This window comes from Centruroides vittatus, unplaced genomic scaffold (assembly GCF_030686945.1).
Source record: "Centruroides vittatus isolate TY-2023 unplaced genomic scaffold, ASM3068694v2 contig_482, whole genome shotgun sequence".
Lineage (NCBI taxonomy): Eukaryota > Metazoa > Arthropoda > Arachnida > Scorpiones > Buthidae > Centruroides > Centruroides vittatus.
The window spans coordinates 532422-552169 of record NW_027122272.1 but is presented as its reverse complement, the minus strand read 5'-3'; the positions used below and the strand labels follow the sequence as shown (position 1 = coordinate 552169).

Genomic DNA, 19748 nt, shown 5'->3' with positions numbered 1-19748 from the left:
TATTACTTATTCCCAAATAACAAACATACTTCCAATGCCAAAAACGATTGTAACTGAAGATACCATTAAATACCAATTTTCTACATCATTGATGTTGACAGTTAAATGTCAACTATTGATAGATCAATAATATGTAAACTTGTAGTGCTTTTTGTTTTAGGCTGTGCCAACTAGCAGTGCAAGGACATTGACTCAAGAATAAAAAATTTTTTTAATTACCATGTATTTTCCAAAAATAATTTTATGTTAACTACAAAAAATTTGTGTAAGGATTGCTCTTGAAATTATTTTTTTTCAGAATAAATGTTTATGTTATTAACAGAACAAAATATTTTTTTCTTAATGTCACTTATTAGTGCATTTACTTTAATAAAAAAACTGGTAAATTTTTTATCTAGTAAAAAATATATATATCAATTTAATATGATGTTTAAATAAAGCATTTATAGAGCCAGTTTGAAAGCAAATTATAAAAAATTAAAAATTCACATAAAAATTTATAAGAAATGTGTGAAAATACTACATTATTGAAAGAGAACATTTAATAATCCAAACTATTAAATTTTTATTCAATTTTTCCCAAGTCTACAAAGTATTTAAAAACATATTTCAACTATTAATAATTCACAAAATTAGTTTTATTTTGTTATATCATCTTCTGATTTATCCATTTTATGTGCTGCTTCTTCCTCTGCTGTTTTCTTTAGTAAAATATACATCATTAAAATATAAATTTGCCTAATTTGCATATTATAGCTTCTTAATAATAAATTTAAAATTATATAGACATATATTTTATTAAATATTTATTAAAGAACTACTATTAACTAAAGTTAACTTTATTAAGTAATGTTTACATTGATAAACAAAATTCAAATCTTTCAGCATCATTTCATTTCAATGAACTAAGATTAACACGACTGACGATGCACACAAATATTTACTAATTTATGGGCTGCCCATTAATTACATGTACTGTTTTTCAGCACTTCTGACCCCTCCTTCCCTGTTGTGTATAATGATATACTGTACTTTTGGCAAACCCCTCCCCTTTAATTATGTGTACAATAGTTCATAGATTCCTTGACATTGAAGAAATGACTTAAAAAAGTTCTGCAAATATTTTCTAACTAATAGTTTATTCACATGGCTAGTACAGTAAGTAAGCTTATAAGAGCAAATTTGGATGCCTCCAATACGACTAAAAACGTTCACATAGACAATTTTGAACCCCTCCTATGTAAGTACAACATGCACAATGATGTAGTTTTTCCCAACCCTCCTCTCCTCTTTAAACTGCACATGTAATTAATGTATGACCATTTGTGAATATTTTCAAATAATTAAAATTGCTTAGATAATTATTTTAATTTTCAAAAACAACTGAATTACTTCAGTAAAACAATAACTTATTTCTATATTAAAATAAAAAAGGCTGTGTATGATTATAACATAATTAGAAAAATAATGAAAATTTAACAGAAGGAAAACAAAATATAGTACAGTAATATTAATTCAGCAAAAATAAAAATTCTAATAAAAAATCAATATAAGAAATCAAAAACTCAATTAAAATTCCCTTATTTCAATTTTTAAAGTAAAGTTTAATTTTATGTAAATAAAACAACATACTTTTGAATATAAGGTGCTTCCTTCTAACATCTCAAGGTTTGTCTAAAAGAAGCATACAGGAAAATATTAGATCAAACCTATTAATTGAAAATATGACAATTAACAATTTTATTACAAAGTGTAAATGAACAATATGGATTTTTAAATGTACAGTCAAATATCTAGCTTTGGTTACTCAATACAAACCACATTGGAGTAAAGTAGAATTTAATTTTTTGCTTAAATATTTAAAATATTCATGAAAGTTGCACCTCTGACAACTAAACAAACATTAAATAAAAATATTACCATATTGTACTAATATTTGTATTAATCTCTATAATTAATAAATAAAAAATATGGTCATTCTTATATTTTGAAATTTGAGAAAAATAATCAATATTAAAAATCATGTTTCATGTTTATTTTCTTTTTTAATAATAAGAGCTTAAGATTGATTTCATGTACAAATAAGCCTAACCAAAAACAGACAGTTTAATAGCCAAAACAATAAAGACATTAGTCAGCTGCTCTAGACGACTCAGGTTCAAATCTGGGTCAGAACCTCAAATTTTCATGCTTATGTTAGTTATGACTCTCATCACTTGGCCATCTCATTGTAGGTTTAACTAAATCCATGCTAGACATAAGAGGAATATAAAACTATTATGTATGTAAATATTTGAAAATAAATAAATACATAAAGTGTATTTTTTTAAATCTTCCTTTAATCTGCTTTATCTTCTATCTTCATATCAGTCTCATTTCATTTAGTAAATTGATTATTTGAAAATTTTTTAACTTTCTAATGTTTATTAAATAGATAATAATAAAAACAAAAATGTCTGATATAGTCATCAGCTTGATAATTACTTCATTGTTGTGATATATTCATACCAAAACAGTAATTAAAATTTTGATTTTTTTAAATCAGAAATTTTTTACATAAAACAATTTAAAATCTAAAATATACAAATAAATGTAAATTTATAATTACAGTTGCAGTAGGAATGTCATCAGGAGTAGATCGGCTCTCCTCTTCAGGATGATGATCTGACATACCATTTACTGCTTCTTTTATCAATGCTAAAAATTTTTTAAAAACAATTTAAATATAAAAGATATATAATATAGATAAAATAAAAAAAATCTAATATCAAATCTCATATGCACACACAAATACAAACACACACAGGTACATTCGTAAGAACAACGTCCACAGTGCAACAAATACAAACACACACAGATGCAGACTATCTAAAAATTAAATTTTTTTGTTTCGACTCAACTTAAACAATATTATAGATATAGGTGTATATAATATATTCCTGAAAAGGTATTTTGATGCATATTTACAATCTTTATGCAGATCTAATCTATTTTACACAGAACTACAGTTATTAGATGTCTGGTCATTAAAAGCAGTACATACAGGTATTAGATGAAAAAGTCAAGTTTTATTTGAGTTACTTTATAGCTTAAATTAAATCATGTAGTGAAAAACCTAAAATCCAACAAAGAAGTTAAAATAGCTTACCAAAAGATCAGAATATAGACTAATATTTACTCATATAGTCAAAGTTTTTTAATGCAATGTGTATTATTTGATTTTAAATTATTTCACATTTCAAATATATCAAATCAATTTACAAAGTAGTTTTTAATGCATTATTTGATTTTAATTGATCACTTAAAACGTTTTTAGTAATTAATATCAATTAGTCATATGAAATTGAACAAAAATAATTTCATAAGTGACATCACTTTATCAATTGATACCAACTTATATCATTTCATATCATTTACTCATTTGAAATCATTTTATCAGTTCATATAAGTTGATATTTAAAAATGATGAAATGATATTCTTATTAGAGATTGATGTTTTAAATCTCAATACTAAGGAATGCCAAACTAACATTTAATCATCCAATGGCAAAATCAAAATTTAATCTTAGAGGGAGCCCAGTTGAATTGAAAAAATTTTTAATGCAAATTCAATAAAATTCTCACCTATGTGACCACTAGTTCATTAGTAGTATAGAATAAGAAGACATGACATTATATAAATGAAAAAGTGAATTTCAATTAGGAAAAGATTTTTGGAAAATTTTCTAGTGTTTTCCCTCCTTTTTCTGTGGAGGATGTCAAAGCCTCTTAGCCTCCTCTGCATGCACCATTGCAATCATGTTCAGTAGACAGTCTCAATTACCTTTTCTATATCTGTCTCCTTGAGATCCAGTTTCAACAAATCTTTTAACAGTACACAAGACAGTGGAATGATCACAAGAATGGCTGTCAAGAGTTTGTAAGGGCCTCAAGCCCATTTTTTCTTTTCTTTTTCTTTTGAATAAATGAAATACTTAGAATGTTTCATTTTTAATAAAAAGCAGCTTTAAAAATTTTATTTTTTATTAGTAAAAATAATATTAATTTATGTGGATAGGAACTACTACAGGCTTGTTTTCTTCTGGCCTGAGAAAAAATTCCCAGCTTCCCCTCTCAATAGTAATAGTCACAGGCTCATTTGAGAGTAATTACATGTCTTCCAAGACAAAGTCTATGCAATACATAGTAAAACTTCCTACAGTAAAGACAACCATTCCCAAATCTAAGTATAACTGATCATCTCCAGAGATGATCTTGTTAAAAGAGGTAACAAAAGTATAATGAATAAAGAGTACTGTATATAATACAGTAGAGTACCACAAACTCAACTTAATATGGACTGCAAAGATAATGAGTTACCAAAAACCTTTCTTTTAGAAGTTTTACAGCATAGCAATGATGCTAATCTAAACAGTGGAAGTTTCATTAAGGTATTATATGTGCTAATTCATATATGTATTAACTATGTACCAATAGTGAATATTTCTATTTATAGTTAAATTTTAATTTTAAAAAAATCTTGGCTATTCAGTGACTACTTTCCACATTCGTTTCATGGTGTTTTATAATAGAAACTTGGAAAAAAGGTTATATTATTTGTTAACACACAGAATTAATACTATTATCAAGTGTTGCAAATGAAGAATGAGAACATGTTTAATCCTAGTTTTAAGTTATAAGAGGTAAAAATTAGATTACATGTATTTTTTTCTTTTTGAATGACACAATGAGTTTTATGGAATGTTGAGTAATCAAGAATTGAGTTTTTGTGACTCTACTGTACATAGTTACAGTAGAGTACATACAGTAGTTACAACGTAGTATATGTAGTATTCTAATATAACGCTACACAGGCTATGTGGCAATACAACAAAGGTTATTTTACAAATGCTATGTATCCATTAACACTATACTAAAAAAAATTTATTTATTCAATTCAAGTTTATTAGCAAAAGGAAAAGATTTCCCTGTTACAGGGTGATACATAGAAATGAAATTAATTAACAATTTTAGTTTACAAAGGTATTATATTAATAACAAACAATCATAATTTAAGAAAACCATGCAGTCATTTTGCATTATATCTTATAGACATGAACATAATAAGTAAAAGACGCAGTATTAGGACATTGAAGTTTTATAACAGTTTTTATTTACTATTAATAACATTTATTTAATTTTTTAAAATTTTTTAGTGAAATTGAGGGACAGAGTGGAAAAATAGCCTATCCCACTCAAAGAAGTTTTTGAGAAAAAGAAAGATTTGTGTAATTCACCAGCATTTTAATGTGCAGTGCTTTATTAATGTGGATGTACAACCTGTATAGCATATAACTGAACCATGAAAGTTTTGTAGAAGATGAAGTGATGGTGCACAAATCCAAATTTGTTAGTAACTTATTTTTTGTAGTTTTGTGGGATATGCTGTTTTTCCACTTAGCTCCTCAATTTTAAATATTAATACAAGAAAAAGTTGAAAAATACAAGTATATGCTGATGTCAGACCCCATGAGACTCCTAAAGAGTTCTATGATTTAAAGTTTTAAACAGTTTTTTTTGTGTTATAATATATTCATAGTAAAATGTAAAACTTTCCCACCTTAATAAGAGATTTTATAAGTTTTCATTGACTCTCTGAAAATGGAACTACTTTTATAACATGCAAGTTTATTGTTTGATTTTTGGATATAAACTTTCAAACACATTTTTAGGAACACATTATATCTAAAAGTCAAGAACTGCTTGTACCTAAATATTTATATAGTAGCCTCTCATTATATCACACCTTGTTATATTGCTCATTCAGATATGTCACTTCTTTTGTATTCCACATATAAAAGTGCTTTATATGTGATACTACAGTGCCTGGTGTAGAGTTGGATGCATCAGGATTTCCAAATTTTAGTGAGAAGCTGTTAGACATATCTAGTTTTAAATTACATTTTGTGATCTTATTTTGAACTCAGCACCACTAGCAGGAAATTTGAATGTTAACTAATAATATTTAAATCTTCAATATTCTTTAAAATGTTATAAGTGTTTTTAATTAAATGTAAAGTAGGAAGTTCATTTCCCACACTTGATTTTTGAAAATCTTAAGACTTGACAAAACAAGTACATATATACTGCAATATGAAATACTGCTCATTTGATTTGGCTGCCTAATGTAATGTTTATAATTATTTTTATGCTTTTAATTTTGATTTATTTTTTATCTATTGTTATTATAATGGAAAAAACTTGATATTAAGTGAGACTATTTATACAAATATGATTTGTTAAAAAATATATTTATGTACAGAATGTGTGATGGGATAGGTTCTAAAATTAATTTTACCTAGGACCTCAAGACCCACAATTTGCCACTAAGATCAACAATTTTCAAAGTATATAAAAAATGTGTATGTTAAAAGTCAAAAATACATACAGTCTAGAAGTTTACAAGTCTTGGAAAGAGAAAGAATTTCTTCATCTACTTTAGTCATTAACCAAGGCCAAAATGTCTCTTCAATATCTGTAATTAAATTTTTATTTAAAAATAATAATCTTGGAAAGTTTTTAAATATGTAAAGCAGTTTTATACCTTGTTGTATATTATCATAAAATAAACCCATCTCTTCGAGTTTATGAAATAATGAAGGTAATAAATCTATCAAATAATTTCTGGCAAATGCTCTTGCTGCTACTTTTTGAGTGGTTTCCTCTTCTATTTGAGCAGCTTCTTCGTTTTGTAATATACGGTATTCCTAAAATTATTCAATCACTTATATTATTTTCCTATAATTAATATTACAAAACATTTTGATAGTATATTATAGTTTGATTAGTTTTCAATGTTTCTGAATATAGTTAATGTAAATTGAAACTAATATCTCAAATAATATAGTAGAAATAACAGACTTATCACACTGCTGCTGGTGACATCAAAATGACACTTCTATCATCAGAATGCAACTTTACTACTGGTATGCATTTTGGTACATGAGACCTTCATCAGCCATACATAAAAAATGAACAGGTATGTTTTAAATTGTAGATTGTAATTAATGTTGGTTTCTCTGCAAGTTTGTTCTACAACAGATATCTATTTATTTTCATTTATGGCAGTTGAGATCTTGTGTACCAAATGCATACCAGTAATAAAGTTGCATTCTAATGATAGAAGTGTCATTTTGATGTTACCAGCAGCAGTGTGATAAGTTCTCTTATCTCTACTATATTATTTGAGATATTAGTTTAAACAATTTTCGAGACAAGAAGCTCTTTTATAACAGTTAATGTAAATAAATTGCAAGTTAAAACAACCTGATCAAGTATTGAAAATAAAATACAGGAAAATTTAAGCTAACCTGTTTGAATTTCAAACAGATTAATAATAATAAAATGAAGTTCAAAAGTGTTGTTTCCTCATTCTTAAATTTATTGTTTCTAAAATTTGAAATAATGAGATTAATTAAACTGTAATCATGAAACAAAAATTAGAAATTAATGATATATAGTTTATTTATATACTATATTATACATAAGGCCCCTATTTCAGCATAGAATATTTAGGAAAAATATTCAGTGTATTGAAGTCATTCATTGCCTTTGGCTCTTGGCACTAGAATTTTTCTTACAGTAGTCTAGTTTAAAAAAAGTAGAACTAGAATATAAGCTTTTATTTAGCTAGGAAAAAGAGCAATTTAAAAAAGTCATTTATAGTTAAAATTTACCATTAAGATATTCAACATGAATATATGTAAAAACTGTTTGGCTATAACAAAAATAAAAATATATTTAATTAAACAATAACATTTTTATTCAAGAGTTGGGCTAAGTACATGTTATCTGTAGTCTACTAAAGACCATTGGTGAAATTCATTAGCCTATGAGAAATCATAACTTCACATATAAGATGCAGTAAGATTTTTTGAGTCTTTTTTTTAATAAAAGTTGTATCTTATATGTCATAAAATATGATAAAATAATAAAAAGCACACACTAGACAAAAATCTGGAATTGATTGATTAAGTGCATTCCTTTGAAACCAATGACTAAACTAGGAAAAATCAAATTTTTCTTACTGAAATTTTGGAAAAAATAAAAAAAAACAAGCAAACAAATTTTAATTTATTTTTAGAAAAACTCTAGTTTCTTCTTGTCTTTTTCTTTATTTCTTTTTTCTCTACTAACAATTGGCCCTTCTCCCATCACAGTTCCTTAACATGGATCACTTCTAGAGTTTTTCTTTTTCCAAAAACAAAAAAAGACATCCTTCTTGATTTCTCACTGCTCCTCTCCCATTGACCAGATTGTAGGAGAATTAACCTACAGTCTGGTCAATGACAACACTGAAGATAAGTTACAAAACCATCACAAAATTTAATGATCATGATGAATATTTTTAACCTATTCAGTTATCAACCACATGTCAATCCTTTTACAACGAACCACAGACAGTTCAGAGACAAGGAAATGTTAAATAATTATGACATTTATATTCATCATAACACCAAAAAAAAAAACCTTAAATATGAATGTTTTTAAAAAACACATTTTAAGGTTATCTGTTAATTTTGCACATTTCAGGGTCATTGCTGCCTGCCACAAAATTCACAATTTGTGAAAATTATATTCATCTGGTAATTGGAGTGGCAAATGGCCAGAGAGCAGTCCCAAAAAAAAAAAAAAAAAAAAAAAAAAGCTACTTGGTGAAAAAGGGTATCACAGAAAATGAATCAGTCTTGTTAATTTTACTGTTAGGCTGAGACTCCACTAGCGTAAAAATGGGCATAAAACCCCTCGCCGTAAAAACTTTTAATCATGTGATGTATTGCATTTGAGCTCAGATTACGGTGGAGGTCCGGCCAGTGAACTTTTTATGGCAAAGGTGCTGTCAAAGTTACACCTGTACAGTTGTATACGCGATATACAGATATAAAGACAATGAATATATTCTACAACTTTTTTTTCTGTACTATAATTACAAATGTAGTAAAAATATCTTTACTTTCATATATTAACTTTTATCATCGTATTATTAAGATAATATACAGTACTTATAAGCTTAGCTTTTTTATTATATACTCCTCGAAATTGAAGGATTTTCCTTTGGCCGTCCATATCACGTGTTTTAGGCATCCATTATAATCGGGATGCCCCTTGTCATAGATACACGAATACTTTTGGATGTTTTCGATAAATCTTTCCAGATCTATTCTTGAGTAGCCACAAGAGAACATACACAAAAGCTTGTTTTCCACCATTTTTGCACTGTCACAATGACCTAGATTTCACTGACTTCTGATTGGTGCATGGTACCGTTTTACGGCCATATTCATGCTGAAAGTTGAAAACTGCTCAACTCGCTTTTACACAGGTTTTACAACCTGCTCAGGAGTAAAATATCATAGTCACGTGATTAAAGGCTTTTACACCCGTTTTTACACTAGTGGAGTCTCAGCCTTAATAAACAAAAGTAAAATTGCTTGAGAAACTCAGTCATAAAAATTCTGCATTTTTTTATATTGTTGATCATCCTTTTATTTCTGGTTGGCACCAAAAAATCACAGTATGTGAAAAAGTAAACCTAGAAAATAACTTTCTATTTTGGCAAATAAAAAATATGCTTCACAAATGAGTTGACAATTGCTATAAAAAGCCAGGGTGACCCTTGCGGTTGATTTTTAATGGTGTCCCAATGGTTGAATTTGTAATGTTCATTATTGTTGAGATTAGAAAATCTTAATCTTAGATTTTGGACCACCAAGGTATGCTGTATGATGACATCAAGACATTTGTCCAATAAGATTGTAGAATGTAAAAATATGAAAGATTTAAACATCTTGTATAGACTTTTTTGTTTCATTCTTTCTTTCGCCTTGTTATGTGTAAGATGTACTGATTCCGTCTTAAATTGTATTAAAGCTATTCTTTGTCTGTTAATTTTTGTCTCCATTCTTGAAAAAACTTTCAAGCAAGATACCAACTCAATAATTATAGAACACTATACATTTTAAAACAGAACTTAAAATCTGTAAGTTGCAATATTGAACTGATGTTAGTTTATGAATATGCTAAAAACATTCATCATGTTCATTAAATTTTTTAATGGTTTATGAGAATAAGGTAGGTTTATTTGTTATTATTTTCTTTACTCCAGTTTCAAGTGATTTGTGTTCTTATACTGAAAATGATATTTGTAGGAAACATGTAATATATTGTGCTATCTGCTTAACAGAGGTTTTGAAAAATGAAAGGAATAAGAAATTTTTATCCATTGTCCACAACTAAGTGTATACTGGGTTTAGTAGAGGTCTAATTCAAGTTTCACTATACATATAAACATTTTATATAAGAATGTAAAATGAATATGTTTGCAAAAAAGTAAAATGTAATAATTATTCAAATTTATAGCAAACATATTTTATTACCTTCCTCAAGCATAAACTTCTGACTACTGGAAGCAAAGTGAACATTCAGGTGGTAAACATATCCTGTAAATTGAAGCAGGGAATAATCTAAGTGAATGTCAATTAATGAAAAACTCCAGTTTTGAAGATGTTCTACCTAATTTCTCAACAGCTTGTCTATAAGATTTGGCTAACATAGCCATATTAATACAATATTTATGAAACTACTGCTATCAATTAATATAATTAACCTAATTTATTGAGATTTCGTAAATATTGTATTTGCTTCTAGTAATCAGAAGCTTATGCTTGAGGAAGGCAATAAGATTGGCTCAGAGAAAATACACCTTACTGAACAGCATAATTCATCTGGAGAGTTATTGCTATATATACAGTCAAACCTGTTTTTATGCGCTCTTTTTATGTGTGATTTTTATTTGTGCGATTTTTTTAATGCGAATTTTTAATTTGTGCGGTATAGTTGGCGACTAGTCTCGTGCGATTCGTCATGTCTCACGTTGACTTATTATAGCTAAATAAACTTATTATAGCATAAATGCACTTATTATAGTAATATTATTGCATGAATATGCGAAAAATGAAATAATTTACTTTTTAAGTCAACAAAACACCACCTGGACAAAAATATGTAAAACAGACGATAGACCAGACGATGCAGTCAAGTGCTGACATCTGTTGTCAATAAATTCTATTTCGTACGGTTTTGAGTTATTTTCTATGTGAGACTTTTTTTATGCGGTCCCTGTTGACAGCATAAAAAAAATATTTTTTAATTGTGTCGCGAAAACTATTATTTACAGCCATTCGTGAAGTTTCGTGAGATTTTTTTTTATGCGTTTTTTTTAATGCGGTCCCTATCCCCGCATAAAAACAGGTTTGACTGTATATATTACATTATGTAACATTAATGACTAAATGCTTATAAGTTTTTAAGTTGCTTAAATGTTAGTGTAAAATTTTATTCCATACTTGAAATATAAAATCTAAACAATATTTAATAATTAAAAGATATTATTGATTTTTAATTAAAAATATATATTTACTCTTTCTTCTTGAAGTCTTCTGTCTTGTTCTGCTAAACGTTGTCTTTCTGTTAATTCGCATGCTCTTAATTCCTCAAATCGCCTTTGACGTTCTTTTAGTGTTGCTAATTCTTCTTCTTGGATTACTTCAATCAAACTTTGTTCTAATATATAACCAACAAAAGCATCCAATACTGGAATAACTTCAGTATCAAAATCAAATAACTAGGAAAAAAAATTTGTTTATTATAACCAAATTTATTAAGTTATACCTGATTTATGAACAAATGAAATATTTTTTTCTATCTCCTATTTTTTCAATTATTAAATTTTATTCACTCATTAATTTTCTATAAAACGGAAATAGAAAATTGACAATTAGAATGAAAGTAATTTTAACAGACTATCATTCCGGAAAGGAGTAACTGATGTAAACTTTTGTTACACATTATAAGCAAGAAAGAGAACAAAAATTTCTTTATTAAAATTTATTAAATCAATCTGAAATATTAAAAAGCTTACTAATATTTTGTAAGTTTTAAAATAACAAAAGTTCTAGAACAGGAGTGGACAATCTTTTTAAATATGCATGACAAAATTACTAAATCTATGATACAAAATTTTCTCATTGGCCAACCAAAATCTTTGAGGGCATATTTGGCATATTTTAAGTATCGAGAGAACCTTTTCAAATACAGTGGGTGATTAGTTAATGAACATAATCTGTTCCAAGACTGTGTTCACTACCCGAATTTTTCATTAACCGATTATTAATTTACCATAGATTTTTATGGGAATTTGATTAATTCGTTCTGGAGACTACAAAAAATAAATAAGAAATTATATACTTTCTTACTACATTTATTTATATGTAAATAATAAAAATACATATATACACAGTCTTACATTTTTATCAGTCATTTTTTTTCCATTTGTGGGACCTTAAAGAATCTGTTCAATGTTGATTGCTTTTCTCTCTTCTCCAGGATTTTTCTTCAGCTTCTTCTTTATCTGCACTAGCAGACTAATCATGAATTACCACATGTTTAATGCCAGATCTCCTCCTAAACTTTGCAAACCATCCAGTGGTAGCCTTGAATTCTATCTCCTCATGTAGCAAATGTGGAGTTTGTTTCTTCAGTTCTTCAAAAATTTCTCTAGCTTTCTCTTGAATGACAGTTACACTAGTTACATTTCTTTTTATTTCCCTTTCTTTTATCCAAATTAAAAGCAATCTCTCCATTTTTTCATGGATTGCACATCTTTATTTCTCAGATGTGATTTTCATTACTCCTTGAGTCTTCTTGATTATATCTTTCTTACTTAAGGTTGTGCCTACTGTAGACCTGTTCAAGCCATACTGCCTAGCAACATCAGATATCTTCTGCCCACTCTCTACCATGGATATTATCTCTTGCTTGGTTTCTATGTGAGCATGGTTCTTGACACACTACTTTTTTTTAGGCTCCATAATATTATCAATTTCTTTTTGAAATAAAAAGTTCAGAAAATCACTCACACAAGTTCAGAAAACGGAAATCAACTAGCGCACGAAAGAATTATGTAAATGTGAGGCCTGAATGAAATTCAAAATTTTGGTGTTAAAACATTAACAAATATCCGATGGGACAGTTAAACTCTCACCTTTCAAAAATAAAAACCAATGCATAACTTAATGAGTGCCTGACAGTCTTGCAAAGACTAAAAAAATTATTTGTCAGAAAGGTAAACAAAAAGATGGAATGACAAGGGAGAGTTTCAAGTTTGAAGGAATACTATCCAGTATCAGGTTGAGTGTCGATGTCAATGTCTCCCACACTCCAAAAGTTTCGAACTGTCACCTGGAGACAAGGGAAAACCAATTGGTATTCGTTATTTTATGTTGCTTCTTTTTGTGTTTGTTCTGTAATGAGTTTGTTGTCCAAACATAAAAATCTTTTGCGAAAGTGTTCATTGTCAAGTGATTCAAGTGATTCGTTCTCAATCTGAACTGTTCATTAACCGATACACCCTATAGAAACCTGATAAATTCTTAACAAAACACAAAAAATATATATATGATGATGGTAATGAAATCACTTCATGTTTGGCTACCTGGCAAATGATTCAGTAATTGAATAGTATAAAACTTGTCTTGGAAATAAGTGTTTCATTTTCTTATTACTTATTATTACTATAACAGTTGATAGAGTTTGTTTCTTTATTGCATTTTTATTTAGTATTACTCTACTCAATAAAATTGTATTTTATAAATATTAAGTTAAAATATTCAATTCAGTGAAGAATTTGGAAATTTATTTAGAAGGTGATCCTGGGTTGCATTGTAGAAAAAGTTGTCAACCAAGGGCCAAGAATTGTCCACCTTTGCTCTGGAGTAAATTAATTTAGAATAATCTTATAAAATAATGAAAATAAACATTTAAAGAAACAATTACATATTAACTGAGTCAAAAATTACACTATTAACAAAGTTTCTTAAAAATTAAATTCAAAAATTTGCATTCATAAAAAAATTATTTCAAAAATTTTATACGAAAAACTTTCATGCTATTAAAAATTATATACATGGTGGTCCATTTATGATGTCAATTGAAAATATCTCCTGAAATATACAATAAATTGAAAATGTGTCTTATGTGAAAGTTTATTATCTTGGAGGAGCCTTTTGAACCACATAAAAACTAAGCTACTCCTTCCTCCTTGCAGATGGGGCAAAGGTTGTAACTTTCAATTTTCAAATGGGAAAACAATTTGAATGAAATGATTTGAATGAGATCTAATCAAATCATTTCATTTTAAATATTACAGACTTAAAAATATTAGAAATATTTCAAATATTTCAGTTAACTTTCCTTTTAAAAAAAATCAGAGGAACCAACAGGAAATTCTAATGGTGCTCTATTAGTTTCTACTGGGATGTAAAAACCAATTGATTTCAATTGTTAAACCAATGATAATTGATATTTTTACTAGGGCACAAAGAATATTAGAGAAGATAAGACAAAGTGTCCAAAGATGACCAGATGACAAACTCATCAATAAAATATTCAACTGAAAACCAAAACATAAACGGTTCTTGAATGACCTAGAAAATGTTATAAAGACACTTTAAAGAAGATGAATTCCTAGTCACAATAGATGGACAGTCTAATTCAGAATAATCCAACGGACAACTTATGAGCCATATCTAACCTGGTCTTGGTAGATAATTAATTTGCATCATTGTTATTTAGTTAACTGCAGCATTTTCATTACCATTCTACTTCATGTGATGCTTCAATAAATATGCATAGTACTAAATGCTTTCATTAAAATGTTGGCTAGCTTTTGTTATTTGATTAAGAATTCAAAATGTCTTATTTTCCATATACTCATTAAAAAATTACTTCTCTGGCATTGAAAAATCAAAAGTATAGTTTGAATGAAAAAGTCATACCACTCTAGTCTAATGCATAAGAAAAGGAAGAAAGGAGGAAAATTAAAAAATTCAGATTATATAATTTTTATTAATTAAATTGTTATTAACAATAGAGAATAGTAAATAATCAAACTTACTTCATCTTCTTCAATTTGAGTTCCTACATCAACACCAATTTTGGCAGGAACAAAGAATGGTGTGGCAGGTCTCTCTAAAAAGACATCAGTCTGACATTCTACATCCCTTTCTTTAACCACTTTTTGCAGTTCTTCTAAGTACACTCCAGTCTGAATTGGAATATGAAGTCTCCCTTCTACAGGTGGTGGAGTTTGAACATCAAATTCATATAAATAATCAAGATTTTTCTGTTTTCTTGCAACAATTGGAGTAAACTATAGTTTAAGAAATATATTTTATTGTTAATAAAAAGTATAAAAACTAAAATATAATACTTACTTCTGATATTCTTGTCAAAGTTCGAGTATTTCCTCTTAACAGATGTCTGTCATAACGAATTCTTGGGTTATCAGAAACACTATCAAAACTACTATGAAAACAAAAAATATTACAGTAGAGCATCGATTATCTGACTCAATTGGGGACTGGGGTTGGTCGGACAACTGAAAAGTCGGATAACCGAAAAGTATGAAAAAATACATTATTAGTATAGTGTATTAGGCCTGGTTTAAATACTAGCCTCCCTTTCATGGTCGAGCCAGTGCTGCCAGCTAAAACATGCAAAAATTTAACAAAAATAATATTAAAGTAGCCAAGACATAACCAAATATTGTAGCACCACATCACTAGCGGACATTTGAATTTGCCTAGAACGCACTCGGTTAACCGATAAGTCGGTTAATCGGGGGTCGGATAATCGATGCTCTACTGTATATTGAGGATAATTACAGACATAGCTATAATTTTACAGACTTCTCCAATTAAATTAATTAATCTATTGAAAGAATGCAAGAAACCATGAAATATATTCTTATTCCATGAATCTTATTTATTTGGGTCTGTTTGGAAATGCTTACCGATCAAATCAGTTGGTTATAGCAGTGAATGATGACATTGATAGTTGATAAATTGCTCTCTAACTCACTCACCATGAGTGGTGAGTCTGGTCACAACTGGTAAATCATTGGAAACTTTATAGGTGATGTTTTTGAATGATACTCAGTCTCAGCAGTTGAACCAGTAAGAATTTCTGAGCAGACCCTTTCAGAGTATATTTTAGAGTTTAACTAATTAGAAATTTAATCAATTTTATGACACACTCATTATCTCTAATAGTGAGGGGCACATTTGTATTTAATGGAATTTCCAGTTTAGCATTTATTTCTGAATGCCAGACTTCAGAAAATTATCAAGATACCTTAGAACATCATCATCTTCCTATAGCAGAAATGATAGGTGGTCCAAATTGGACATTTCAATAGGACAATGCTCCCATTCATTGTTCAAATTCAACCAAAAAATGACTTCAGAATCAAAATGTAAATGTTATGAAATGGCCTGTAAGAAGTCCTGACCTAACCCAATAGAAAACTTATGGGGAATCATGACAAGATAGGTGTATGCAGGTGGTCATCAGTTTTCCAGTGTTACAGAACTTAAATGTGCAATTGAAAATTCATGGTATAACTTGAAACCAGAACTGTTACAAACTCTTGTGAATTCAATGCCAAATCATAACGTATGTATGATGTTATTAAAAATAATGAAAACACAATTAGCTGTAAAAATGTTTTTTGATATAATTTTTGAAATTTACCTAAACTTTTGGGACAGCAATGTTCAGCAAAATTTCTGTTTTTGTAAGAATCTTAATAATTATTAAATTGTTAAATTTATTTTTTAATAATGTTTAATGTGATGTATTGTGATCTCATTTCACTTATTAAATCAATATCAATTGAAAGTTCAGTACTTTAAAAGTTATTCAAGAAAAATCATTTTACCTAAACTTATGGGACAGACCTTATATATATAGTCAAACTGTTTTTATGCGGGATAGGGACCGCATTATAAAAAACGCATTAAAAAAACTCTCACGAAACTTCACGAATGGCTGTAAATAATAGTTTTCGCAACACAATTAAAAATACACTAAACTGCACTGGAGAACACTGGGATGTGTAAAATACTGCACTCTTAGAACCTATAACCAGTGTGATATAAAAAGATAAAAAATTAAAGGATGTTAATCACCACAAACGTTTTCGAACTGCTGGGAGTTCTTCTTCAGGTGTGGGACTGAATAACTAATGTGACAGAGCGAACCGTTAAAGGAAAAAAATAAAATAAAAATAAGGTATTACATGAGACGCGTGTGTGTTCGTCTTGTTGACCCAACCTTTAAGGTCAGGTTGGGTCAACAAGACGAACACACACGCGTCTCATGTAATACCTTATTTTTATTTTATTACCAATACTAAAATGCTTACTTTAGGAAGCTAAATCTTTAATTGAATAATAATAAAAGTTTTTGTCCTGTTCCAGGTCAACTTCAGCCTACAATTCATATAAAACAAATATAGATATCATTGCTATTTAACTTAAACTTGAAACATTTTAACTTAATTTTAAAGATCAACAATATCTGTAGTTATTTTCTGTGAATTATAAGTTGAAGTTGTCCTGGATCAGGACAAAAATGTTTATTATTATTCAATTAAAGAGTTGGTTTCCTGAAGTAAGCATTTTAGTATTGGTAATTAGTTTAATATTTTATATTTCTTTAGATTTTTGATAAGATATGGAAAATAATATTTACAGAAAGAGTTCAATCTTTTCAAGATTATCTTAATAGCCTATACTTTAATGCAAATATATATATTTTTAAATTTAAATACTTACGTTTCTTTTGGAATACCCAACTTTCTGTTAGGTTTTGATCTAGACTCTGTGTAATTTTTATGTAAAAATGTAGACATCATGTATGGGTAACTGCTTTTGTAAACTGAAAATATTGCATTTACATTAATATTTTCATATATTATACAAAATAATTCTGTACATATTTATATAAATAAAAAAAAAACCTGCAGAATCACTCAAAATCATTTGATTTTGAGTGTTAAGTTATAGAAATATGTCAAATAATTTGGTGTTCATTGGTACTTTGTATAACAGTTTGATATGATATAATAACTTAGTTATTATTTGATATCTACAGTCATCGATTAAAACTAATTTAAATTTTTTGAAATCAATTAAAATGTCTTATAATGAATTTAAAAAAAGCAATTAATATCAAATATGTAATATTAAATTTTCTTTAGTAGCTGTATTTTATGTTTACCAAGTGGTAGTCTCTTTAATCCGATTAACGGTAGAGGTCTCACAGCTAAACAGGTTTAATAACTCTTTTATTGGCTTTTTACATATGCATTTCGGATCAGTGTTATCATTCCTGATCCCTCCTCAGTGCTATAAAAAGAAAGGTCTTATATCAACACAACTAACGCGAGTAAGAAAACAATAAAATTCTAAAAAAACCTTCTCCAGTACCTTTAAGTTCTTCATATACTCCCCAACACCCATACAGCACTCTTCGAGTTCTGTTTACATATCCGTTTTGCAAAGGGAAATAAACAATATTGCAAAACGGATATGTAAACAGAACTCGAAGAGTGCTGTATGGGTGTTGGGGAGTATATGAAGAACTTAAAGGTACTGGAGAAGGTTTTTTTAGAATTTTATTGTTTTCTTACTCGCGTTAGTTGTGTTGATATAAGACCTTTCTTTTTATAGCACTGAGGAGGGATCAGGAATGATAACACTGATCCGAAATGTATATGTAAAAAGCCAATAAAAGAGTTATTAAACCTGTTTAGCTGTGAGACAGTCTACCGTTAATCGGATTAAAGAGACTACCACTTGATAATCATATGTAATAATTCAAAGTAATTTGATTTACCAAAAATTTAAACTTATCTCCAGAAGAAAAAAGAAAAATGTTAGATTAAGCTGAAAACATTTTATTTCAAATTGATTAAATGAATTTGAAATAATGTAAACTGATACTATTATGAACTGTATTGTTATTTGGAACAATTCACTATTAATACTGAAACATCATAAATAATAACTATCAATTCATTTCATTTGATGTTAATAAATATAATTTGACAATCACTAAAGTTAAATGTTTATGTCATTTACAGTTAGAAATATTAATTCAAAACAGTTAACATTAAATAGTATCAAACAATAATCAATCTTTAAAATTGATTAATATCATTTCAATGATCTCAGTTGTGCCATTTCAAATGACATTAATTGTTATTTCTATTAAGATCAGTTATTTATTCAATAAAGTGAAAATAGATCTAGATTTATATGGTATTGCAAATTTTGGGATAAATATTTCTTTGAAAATTCACCTTATTTAATAAAATAAAATTTATCATTTGAAGAATTCATAAAATTATAATGAAAATGGCATAAGTTTATATATTTCCAATATATATGAATTTATAAATACTGTACAAATAGAAGAAAGTATTACATCAGCAGAAATTTGTCTGTTTTTTCATTTCTACTCCCTCATCATTAGTCATCAGAGGTACTCCCTTCCCATAATTATATCATCAGGCAAAACTTGTAAACGTTACCAACTCAAAACCATTTAATAAATCAACATATTATATATATGTTCAAGAATTTTTTCAATTTTGTGATAACTGGGGAGAAAAATAGGCAACATGTACAATCTTACATACATCATCAAAGACCGACCCTCCCTAAGGAGCATCCAGAGATGTAGCTAGGCTGGGGGGAGAAATTTATATGGTCCCCAAGTAAATAAATTATTTGAAAATTTATTTTTGAATTTTTCTATAGATATATCACTTTTTAACAAAATAAAGAACAATAGTTATTGTTAAG

The 19748-nt window shown here is 28.0% G+C and overlaps 1 protein-coding gene across 4 annotated transcripts in view; it reads right to left on the bottom strand.

Annotated features, from left to right (window-relative positions):
- Positions 1–540: 540 nt before the first annotated feature.
- The window catches only part of Rsph3 (Radial spoke head protein 3), a 19987-nt gene continuing 779 nt past the window's right edge, over positions 541–19748 (bottom strand). Inside the window, exons 2-10 of one of the 4 annotated variants that reach the window (XM_067273498.1) lie at positions 17715–17817; positions 15312–15399; positions 14993–15247; positions 11459–11662; positions 6584–6746; positions 6428–6514; positions 2609–2697; positions 1633–1674; positions 541–701 (exon numbers count right to left, since the gene is read on the bottom strand). In XM_067273498.1, coding sequence (XP_067129599.1) covers positions 639–701; positions 1633–1674; positions 2609–2697; positions 6428–6514; positions 6584–6746; positions 11459–11662; positions 14993–15247; positions 15312–15399; positions 17715–17794 — 1071 coding nt within the window. In that variant the 5' untranslated portion in view covers positions 17795–17817 and the 3' untranslated portion in view covers positions 541–638. Of the gene's footprint in view, positions 702–1632; positions 1675–2608; positions 2698–6427; positions 6515–6583; positions 6747–11458; positions 11663–14992; positions 15248–15311; positions 15403–17714; positions 17823–19748 lie in introns of those variants that run through there. The other 3 variants (XM_067273496.1, XM_067273495.1, XM_067273499.1) reach the window with 3 other exon arrangements.